This window comes from Epinephelus fuscoguttatus, linkage group LG10 (assembly GCF_011397635.1).
Source record: "Epinephelus fuscoguttatus linkage group LG10, E.fuscoguttatus.final_Chr_v1".
NCBI classification, from domain to species: domain Eukaryota; kingdom Metazoa; phylum Chordata; class Actinopteri; order Perciformes; family Serranidae; genus Epinephelus; species Epinephelus fuscoguttatus.
The window spans coordinates 12,968,156-12,979,285 of NC_064761.1; the positions used below are offsets into that span (position 1 = coordinate 12,968,156).

At 40.0% G+C, this 11,130-nt stretch overlaps 1 protein-coding gene across 1 annotated transcript; it reads right to left on the reverse strand.

The window, feature by feature from the left end:
• Nucleotides 1-50: 50 nt before the first annotated feature.
• On the reverse strand, nucleotides 51-2,648 carry LOC125895354 (transmembrane protein 69-like). Its single transcript, XM_049587106.1, has 3 exons — nucleotides 2,385-2,648; nucleotides 1,188-1,232; nucleotides 51-1,053 (listed from the first exon to the last, which is right to left on the reverse strand). Exons 2-3 carry the CDS (start codon nucleotides 1,230-1,232, stop codon nucleotides 265-267), a joined length of 834 nt encoding a protein of 277 aa, XP_049443063.1. The 5' UTR covers nucleotides 2,385-2,648; the 3' UTR covers nucleotides 51-264.
• Nucleotides 2,649-11,130: the final 8,482 nt, after the last annotated feature.

Consider the following 11,130-nt stretch of genomic DNA (forward strand, 5'->3'; position numbering starts at 1 on the left):
AATTGAAGACCTTTGTGTAATGAAAAGAAAACAATAAGCTCACATAAAAATGATGGTGTGTTGAATGACAAAAATGCATTTATTTGACATCTGAGCAAGAACTTCCACATTTTCTGTCAATTTTGTTCAGTTCTTTGGATGTGTGGTATTCGAAAAATGTCTGATTTCTGCGACTCCTAGTGGTAGCTTCAAAAACATCACTGACAAAGTGACCAAATTCAAAAGCATGGTGGCTTTCTAGTTTTATATATATATTTATACTTTTTAATCTAAGAATAGCTTCTTCTCTGGGCATATCCCATGAACTACAAGTGTACCAAGAAGAGAGAAAAACGCCACGATGGTCAGGACATTGCGCAGGGCTTTGAACCAGCTGGGGTAAGTGGGCAGCAGAGACAAATCATAATGCAGTGAGATTCCAAGTCCCATGATAACCATGGTGACTGCAGAAACAAGGCTGTCACTCATCAGCATGGCCACCCACGCTAACAGGGAGGGAACCACACTGTTGGCCAGGTTTATCCAGTCCGGTTTGGCTGGGCTGCTCTCAGGAAGAGCGAATCCCCAGCGGGATCCACCAAGGAAGGATACGATGGAGGCGCCATAAGCTAACTGAGCATAGGCCAACTCTGGATAGTAGTTCTCAGTCACAGCCATGAGCAGAGTGGGGGCGACAAAGGGGAGCAGCCCTGCAAACCCCAGGTACAGGGCAGGTTTAGGACTTTTCCACAAGTGTTTCATGTCATAGCGCAGCAGATCCAGCTCTCTGGGAGGTTCAGGCTGCTCTGGTCGCTTCTTCAGCCTCGCAGCAGAGGAGTGGAACTGTCGGTTCCTCGCTGAAAATGGAGCTGCATGAGTCTGGGTCCTCTGGAATAGCTCAATCTTCCTGAAACCGAGGACAGCAGGAGTATTTATTCGTCCATTGCTCCATTCTGAAAATGGCAGCCTTTCTGTTGAGGCCCAGCAGCTCTGCAGGGAGCTGGATCCAACATCTGAAGCCCTGCTCAGGGCTGATGTCCAGCATCTTTGTGGAGGACCTGCCCAGTGCCATACCTGAAGACAAGACAGTCAGATTAAAAAAATAAAATAAAATTAAAAAAAAAAAAAAAAAAAAAACATTTTAGTTTTAAAATGAGCCATTGTTAGAAATGTGAGCTGAAGAGTTTTTGGAGCAAAAGTTCTGTTACCTTCTGTGCAGCAAAAGTGCTTCTTTGAAATATAGCAGAGAGCATCTGATGAGAAAAAGAAGAAGATAAACAGATCAGGTCAGACAGAGCAAAGCTGCACAATAAAGGCTCATTCACTCAAAGCTAAAATACAAAAAGAAAATCAAAATAGGTATAATAATAAAAAAAAAGAAAAAAAATAATTCAGTGTGACACTTGTTTGTGGTGGTTACACCATGCATATGTGCATTGAAAGCCCACCAGCAGAAGAAGCTTTCATTTGTACAGCTTGTTCTACCATGTAGTTTAAAAACTACCTAAAAAGTAACTATAGAAAAATGACCAATTTGTTAGAAGTATAAATTTCTTCTGATCTCACTCTTATCTAACATACATATACACAACAAGAAATACTTGATGTTAGAGCAGAGACCGTGCATCTTAGAGAGCAGACACATTTTGTGGCAGGTTGAAAATCCAGTTTCTAACTATTTGAATTCCCCTGTAATTTTTGCTAGGAAAGAACCAACTTTTAATATTTTCCAAGCTTACCAGTTATCATCTGAAGTATGTTCGAAATAAAATACTTGACATTGGGGCAGAGACTGTGCATTATGGAGGGTTTTACATATTTTGGAAGACTCCAGCCTTTGTGTTATGAAAAGTGCTATATAAATGCAATGCATTATTGTCATAATAATTATTATTTACCCTTGAAGGAGGGTGAATTCACACTAATTTACAACAATATTCAAATGTAGGCTAACATGTCATACAAACGTGGATTACATGAACAAAATATAGAGATATTTTCAGTAGATAATCTTTTGACAGTGTGTTACTTTGCACAACCTTACTGACAGACATTACTAAAAGGATGAATTAAACAATCCACATGCTGCTATTTCTCATGCATGGGGCACACTTCCTGTCCTATCAGAGGGGACATGGTTGCACATCACCTGACACTGACAGAAACCAGTCAAACCAGTCTGTCTTTACTGGGTCTTCCCAACTGTACCGACATTTAGCTACAACTATACACCTCACACAGGTACACATAATTAAAGTGTGAAAAGTTAAATGTGTTTAAGTACTGCAGACTGGTTCGTGTTATGTGTGTCAACCGACACCACCACAACATGGCTGAGTTAACGTTAAGTTACACGGTTGAAGACTGTCTCAGCGGTTAATATGAAACACAGACACTACACTTACCTCTGTTTCAAGCTGAAAACATTGTCCTAGAAAAAAACATTTATCTCCCTTATAAATCGTATTTATCCTCGGGGTCACACAGCAGTTGGAAACCCGCTGGTACGCGGCTTATTTCTTCCGTGTTCGTTAGAAAGCAGCCCTGAACTAACGTTACAGTTCCACTAGAATACAATTAGTCTATATCAAGACAAAATAGCCTAAAAATACATGTAAATATTAATAATTTAACAAAAACTTAGTACAAACGTACACGTGTATGTTATTTGTTTCAAACTGGCCGCGTATTACTCTTTTTTTCCCAGTTGTTTTTATTCTCAACATCAGTAAAGATACTCGGTTATCGATTAGCACGACTGATTAACGAGTGCATCGTTCAGTTCGTGACGTATCAGTCGTATCAATCATAGACATATATACGTATATATGTCTATGGTATCAATCATACAAGGCATCAGTTTAAGTGGGGACAAATTATGTGTAGACAAAAAAAATAAATAAATAAAATTGAAATGAATAGATTATACTTCTGCTGCTACCACCACCAAAAATAATAATATTAATATTAATAACAATTATCATTATATTTTCTATATTATTGTTATGTGTAAATGTGGACATAATATGAGATAAATATATAAAAGATACTAAATATGTGTCTGTGTGTGTGTGTGTGTGTGTGTGTAATAAGAATTTTAGAATTACTAAGGTCATAAATTGGAAAAAACAAAACAAAAGAAAGTTATTTTTCATGAAACTGCTCAGAATATCATGGACCCATGAAATAAAGTGTTTTATTTCCCAACATAAAAGAAAAAACTCAGACAGAGAAATAATGAGTCTATGTATTCATTTGTTGGCCTAAAAGTAATAACATTCAAATGTAGTGAGTCTAAAAATACAGGAATTAAAGTTACCCAGTGCAAGGCTTTACACAGTGCGTTCAGACACCCTCACTTTTGTCACACTTATATTGCGTTCAGAGTTGTCCCTGTATTGTCTTGGCTGTGTGCTTCAGTTCATTCTCCTGTTGGAGGGTGAACTTTCAGTCCAGTCTGAGATCCTGAGTGCTTTTGATCAGGGTTTCATTATGGATATCTCTGTACTTTGCTCTGCTCAGCTTTCCCCTGACCAGACATGCAGTCTCTGCTGCTGAAAACACCCCCAAAGCATGATGCAGCTTCCACCCTGCTTCGCTGTTGGGATGGTACTGGGCAGGTGATGAGCAGTGCCTTTTCTCCAGACAGGATGCTCAGAGCTGAGGCCAGAGAGTTTTCATCAGACTAGATTATCTTGTTTCTCATAACGTGAGATCTAATGTAATCTGTCTTTCACTGAGTAGAGGCTTCCCTTAACCTTACTCCATAATTAGACAACAATTAGCTTAACAATTAGAAAGGTCAAGAAAATAAAGATGTGTTGTCCAAACACCATACCCCATTAACATAAATAAGGTGGGAAAGGTTTTTTCTTCAAAAATTTCCCAAACTTCTCAAACAGCTCAGGAGCAGAAGTAGAAAACCAAAACATTTCTGTTAGAAAAATAAATTAAATCTCCCCTTCTTTGTGGATCGGCCCATAAAGGTTCATCCACATCTCTCTGTCCAATATTGGCCTTCAGTATTGTCCAAATGTTTACCTGTGCCCTGTTATAGTGCTCATGCTCTGATTTCTAAGTGAACTCATTATCTAAAAGTGATTTCACATGTTTCTATGTGGAAAGGCAATTGGCAAAATAGTGCTGTAATGTAGAGACTACACTTCAATTTAAAGTGTATTAAATTGCAAGCTACATAAAAACCAACGTGTTGGTCATGGTTTTGCATAAAGTGTGTTTTCAAACTACAGACTGTGTGTAAAGCAGAGAGCCTGCATTCAGTTTAGCACACTTGGTAAATTCACTGGCTACAAGTGTTAATGGTTTCACAGATATTGCTTTAAGAATCACTGTTAGTGTTTAAGCATTAATAAACAACTGTTAACACAAATCCACACAGCTATCCAAATGTGTAAAGTATGGATGTGTATTCCAACTATGAAACTACAAATAAGGGAAAGTACATACACAAATAAATTTGTGTTAGAAAAAAACATATAGAAAAAATTAGGCTAAGTCTAGCCCCCTTTGTGGGTCTGGCCATAAACCTTAAAACTTGTTAAGGCAATTAGCAAAATAGTGTAGCAATGTAGAGACTACTGTTCAGCTAGAAGTGTGTTAACTTGCAAGCTGAGTGTAAAGCAGTTGTGAGAGTGTGTTATAAAGTGTGAAGCAAAAAAAGTGCATTCAGTTTGGCACACCGTCAATGCTTTGACTACAAGTGTTAATGGTTTTAAGTGCTTCAAGAGTCACTGGTACTGTGGGAACATTCAGAAAAAACTGAAACTGTAAAAATACAAACAAATAGATTTTGGCTGAGAGTGTCCAAATTAACAATGTAAAACATTTATTGGCCCATGTGCCCACTTTCTTCACGTCTATGCTTGCAATTTTCTTGCAGCATTTACATTTAAAATTAGACATTTAGTCACTTTTTTTAAAAACATTTTTAAAACCTTTTCAGGAAGCTGCTACAGTACATGCCTTTACATCACAGGTTTATAAACACTGCGTGTCACAAAACGACCTGAAAGTGGCGTACATCAGACCAAACCAGACTTTATGGGAGAAACTCTGACCCATGCTTATGAACATTTTGTAGACAGGAAACTGGCAATGCAGATGGTGTGGTCGAAGCCTGATCGTAGAAATTGTCAATTTTTTTTTTGCTGCACACCATTTTTGGCTTTTGTTCGTACATACATTTTTAGTATGGATGCTATGCTCTTTTTTATAAATGAGACCCCAGATGGATGAGTGGTATTAAAGTTCAGAAGGAGTGCAGGACACTGCCCCTATTGTCTTGTCCCAGACGGTGGTGAGAACCAGGTTGCCCATATCTTTGCCCGCATCTGTCTCAGTTCCTGAGACCAGCTCTGGATCATCTGGCAACGGGCGCTGGATTAGTTCCACTGTGTTCTTGTAGTTCAGCAGGATTGAGACATCATCAGCTCTCAGCTCCTCCTCGATGGCTCCGATTGTGCTTGAAAGAGCCTCTGTCACTCTGCTCAGATCCTCACTCCTCAGCTTAATCACCCAACTCTTCTGCTCCTCTTCCTCCATCAGTACAGTAATCCTGGCCTCCTCTTGCCCTTGTAGGAACTGGAGAAGCCTCATTATCTCCCTTTGCATCTGCATCTCCATGTGTGGTTTCTGGACTGTAATTTGTTTTGCTGTTTGATTGCAGGACTCTTTTGCTGTATTAAAAAGCTTCAGAATCCACTTCATGATCTTCAGAGATTTCTGGAGCTCCTCCCGGTGATCCTGCACAACTTCATCGATGTGTCTGAATGTGTGGTTTGTGTGTCTTTTTGAATCCCGACAGACAAAGCACGCTGGCTGCTGATGGTTGACACAGAAGAGCTTGAATTTCTCCGAGTGCAGGCTGCAGAGATTCTCCCACCCTGCAGAGACTCTCTGAGCTGTCTCCAGTACAATGGACTCACATAGGCTCTTTACTGCCATGTTACAAGGTGGTCTGCAGTTTGAATCCCTGCTCCGACAGACTGGACACTCCTGCGGTTTCCTTCTCCACCATTCCAGCAGACAGGCTTCACACAAGCTGTGGCTGCATGGCAAGATTACAGGGTGTTTGAAGATGTCATGGCAAACTGGACAGGTGAGGTCTGTCACTGAGAAGAACGACGTGGACGACATTTGATCTCCCAGTGAAGCTGAAGACACCCCCGGCACAAAATTGAAGCGACACAGGATCAGTTTCTCCTGTGTAAAGTTCCCAGAAAGTTTTACTTTGGTTCTCAGCTCTAAACTTTCAGAGTCTGAAAACCTTTCCTTCCTGTTTGTTGTGCTCCAGTTGAAATTGTAGGTTTCGTCTAGTCACGCTATGCATCTCGTCTGTCAGTCTCTGCAGTGAGGGAAGACTAAAAAGCACTTTTCTCCGCCTTGTCCTGTTTCAACAGGATTGTAGCTGCAGTTGTGTCATCCTGTGGGTGTGTCAGCTTCCAAAGCAATGTGCTGCTTCTGTCACACACTAACACACACAAATACACTACTCTGTTTGCCAATAAACAGTGCAGCTCTGCATGCACTTGTCATTTAGGAAAACTGTCAACTGGTCGAAGATTTCTATGATTTTTTGAGCCACCTCAACTTTAGCAACTCTGATGAGTGACACATGACTCTGAGCCAAAACATTAGAAACATAAAACACTTAGCCAGTGGTGGAGAGTAACTAAGTATATTTACTTTAGTACTGCACTTAAGTACAATGCTTGGATCACTTGTAATATTATTATGTAATAGAGGTATTATGATGGCGATAAACTGCTTTGCATGTAAAATTTGGAAAAAGCACTTGTAAAAGCTACAGTTGCCAAATTAATGTAGTGGAGTAACATGGTTTTTTCCAAACATCAAGTGCTGAAGAAGAACTAGAAACCAGCAATAGAGCAGACAACAGAGACTTCTGACTTCTGAAATAATTAAACTGTGCACCTTTTTAGGAATAATACATGTAAACATATACAGTTTTCTTAGTCAGAGTGTTCTATAAATAGGCCAGCAACACACAACAACGTTGAGCTTCACTGTTTTTCCTTGTCCTTGAGCCTGAAGGCGAGGCCCTCAACCAGTCAACCTAGTCAACCTACGTTCCAGCCCACATTTATGGTCAATAGCTCTTGGCAGCATTGAGACAGAGGTTTCGGATTCAGGCAGTCAAAATGACAGCTCTGCACAGGGTGTCTGGGCTCAGCCTCAGGGCCAGAGTGAGGAGCTCTTTAAGGTGAGGCACTTAGGGCTAGTTGCCTCCCTGAAGAGGAATTCTTGACGCATTCAACTTGAATGAGCCCCAGGTGGAGCTCAGATCATGCTGGAGGAATTATGCAACCTAAAAAGCTTTTAAAGTACCCTAATTTATATAATTACAATCACATTCATTGGGCTTCTGATATATGTACATCAGACTAGCCTCTTCCACTCCATGTCTCCCTACTATAGACCCATTTTTGTCCTTTTTAAGGGGGACAGGGGATCTTAGGAGATAGTAGGTCAACATTATATGTCAGAGTCAGAAAAAGTTTTATTTATCCCCTAAGGGCAATTCAGTTTCTACAGTCACCCACTGCACATGAGCAAACACACTTCCCACACATCAGTAATAGAGGAGCGCAATAAGTGACAGATGGGGAGTTGGAGTTATGCAACAGGTAAAACAAGAAATACAAACTAGAATTAAAAGGGAATAAAAGCAGTTAGAGAACTGCAGTAAGTGCATGAGTATATTGCACATAAGACAATAAATAAATACAAAAAGAAAAGAAAGAAAAACTCTGCATTCAGCAGCTTAATGGCAGAGGGAATGAATGACCTGGAGTAACAGTTTGTCTTCCTGGGTGGGGGCTGATAACACCGCCCTGGTGTCATAAGTGTGAATTCTTTGGACAGAGCATGATCGCTGCTGATGACAGTTTTTTCTTTCTGGAGGGCCTGTCTCTCCCACAGAGAGTTTAAATCAGTCAGCTGCACTCTGTCTGTGTCTCTGTTCCACGTTTTTCTCCTCACTGACTTGGTCAATCCATGTGAAATTTGGCACAGTGGTAGAGGGTCATGGGAGGATGCCAATGAAGCAATATTACACCAATTGGCCAAAGGGGGGCGCTATAGCAACCGATTGAAATTGCAAACTTTGAATGGGCATATCTCATGCCCCGTATGTCTTAGAGACATGAAACTTTGCACAGAGACGCCTCTCCTCATGAGGAACAAATTTGCTTCATGAACCCATAACTTCCGGTTTATAGATTTTCCGCCATTTTGAAATTTTTGAAAAACACTTAAAATCGATCTCTTCCTAGGAAGTTTGACCGATCTGCATGAAACTCAGTGAACATAATCTAGGGACCAATATCTAAAGTTCCCTCTTGGCAAAAGTTGGAAAACTTACTAAAACTGAGCTTCTATAAGGCAATGAATATTGCGGAGGGCGTGGCTCATCACATAAAGGTGTATAACATCTCAAGGGTTTCACCGATCACCACTCAACTTTGTAGGCATATGACCACACATAATCTGAGAGGACCCCTCCATTATTGACCCCATCAAACAAAATGGGGGCGCTAGAGAGCTAATTTCTTATCTAGGCCTGACCGCCTTATCGATTTTTACTAAACTTGGTAGATATGCAGAACAGGACGTCTCAAGGTGACTGGAGAAATTTAACTCTAATTGGCAACTGGGTGGCGCTATAACAACAAAAAAATGCTTAAAAATGGCTAAAATGCGACCGAACGCTGTGGCTCCCCCTGTGGCCGAATGTTGTTGTTTTTTTCTAATTTTTGGTATGACTAAGTCATGGTATGGTATGCTGTACATAATCACGGAAACTGTCAGTGTGTCATTCTGTCAGTCAGTCATTCTGTCTGTCCCACGTATTTCTACTCACTGCCGTGGTCAATCTATGTGAAACTGCACATAGGCATTGAGGACTGACATAGGTAGAAGGTGACAAAGCTCTCAGCAATGGATATGGACTAGTTTTAGAGCAAACTTTGACAATGCCGCTGAGACAGTTTCTGTCTTTCACTAATAAACTGTTAAACCAGCACACAAAGGAGAACGTTAACAGGCTTTATATATATATATATATATATATATATATTTATACATATATATGTACATATATATATATATATATATATTTATATATACATATTTATATATATATTACATGCCACATATACATCATGCATCAAAGCTTGGGACCTGAAGATTAATTAAATGAGATGCAGCTCAGCACTGTATCTCAAGTTTTTTCGAGTCATAAATCTGTAATAAACATTGTGTTTTGGTCAGGAACCTATACAAACTTTGAAAGTTCAGAGTGTATAGGGGCTTAGAACATTATGATGGGAGTATATAATGGTCATTCCCATGCTCAGTTGTGCCTCATAGAGAGCAAATTTTGTGTTGATACCATTTGTTACACAGATTTGGTACTAAATTTAAGCATTTTCTCCTGGCCTAGAATTCATTTAGTGTTCATTGTTCAGGAGGTTTTCACCAGGAGCTAAATTATCCATGGAGGTCTCTTCTTCTCCAAAACAAATGAACCAGGTGATAAAAACCAGTAAAAAACACTGAATAAAGCAGTTCCACTTTACAAATCTGTATAGATAGACAGGTGGATCGCCCACCACATGCTATCGTGCGCTCACCCTTTTTCTCTGATAACTTAGCATTCAGGAGGTTTTTACTGGGAGCAGAACTATAAAGCAGTTTCACATTACAAAACAGTAAAACGCAAATGGTCCTCTCTGGAGCCAGTGTTTGGTCTGTCCATTCTGGGCTACAGTAGAAACATGGCCGTGAATAAGCCAGTCTCCATAAACAAGGACCCGCTCCTTATATAGATATAAACAGCTCAGAAAACACCATGATTTTTATTTTCAGGGGATTTTACACTAAATAAAATAGACTTATTATATTATATTCCATGTCTGCCAACATATCCTCCTCAGTCCTACACACTGGACCTTAAAGACACCAATAACTTGAGAAACACCATAGAAAAATCCATACTGTGATTTGGTGTCAAAAACTTCTGACATTTGGAGATTTATGTATTTGATTTTTGCGTTTTTTAGCATTGCATGGCGAGCACTTCTGTTCTGGAAACTGCCGAGAAACCCCTGTATTGTTGGTATACCTATGAAAAATCCTCTGAATGCCCAAAGTTTCTAGACTGTGTTGGTAAAGTTTCATGAGGCTCTGATTATCCCAGAGGCCATAATAAGTCATTTTTTTCTTCACTTCAAAAACTCCAGTATGCAGACATATTCTAATACAATAGGTGGAAATTACACTTTTGTACTGCATGCAAAAAAATTGCACAGTTTCCCCCCAAAACTGCAGGGGACTAAAATAAAGTGGGCATGTCTGTTAAAGGGGAAACTCATGGGTATCCATGGAGCCCATCTTCATTCAGATATCTTGAGATGAGAGCTCAAGGGACCCCTGTGAAAATTTTGCTTGACTTTGGAGCGTTATTCAATCACCTTGCTGAGAAGCTAAGACAAGCTAATGACATGGCTGGTAGCCTATCAATGGAGTCCTTCTACTTTAATATGATACCAGTAAATTCACACTGGCTTCAGAAGTCAGCCTGCTGCAGCCTCTGACAGACAGTAATCTTGGCTGAGGGCGCCTGTGCCCCACAGAGTTGCAGAGGTTTCCTTTCCATTCTGCAGGTCCCTTACAGTATACATTCCCCCTCTTTATTTTTGATCTGTTCTCCTGTGGGTATCTTTTTTTTTTCAAAATCATAATCCCTTAAAAGCTATAATGAAATTCCAAGTGTGAAAATGAGTCAAAACAACAACTGGAATAGCCCTGCCGTGTCTTTAGCAATATAAGGTCTTTCTCAGGGAGGGGGTCTGCAGATTTAAGATTTAAATATCTGGAAACAGACCAGGAAGATGTGGCCCAAGGAAAAGGACATCTGGGCATTCTCAGCCTGCTGCCACTGTGACACTGACACAGTGTCATGGACTGCTCTCACTTGTCATTTTAGCACAAATAAACTCCGTTGCATGTAATCAGCCTCTTAAGAGTAACTGTGAAGATTTCTTTCTTCATCTCATCAGGCCACAATGTGACATTTAGAACATCAGTATACAGTAACATGCTGTCATG

What these genes read in the sequence shown, in the direction of transcription:
- LOC125895354 (XM_049587106.1), bottom strand. Translation starts at nt 1,232, where the DNA reads ATGCTCTCTGCTATATTTCAAAGAAGCACTTTTGCTGCACAGAAG. An exon ending in GCACTTTTGCTGCACAGAAG is followed by an intron (nt 1,054 to 1,187) that starts GTAACAGAACTT and finishes TCTTGTCTTCAG; the next exon opens with GTATGGCACTGGGCAGGTCC.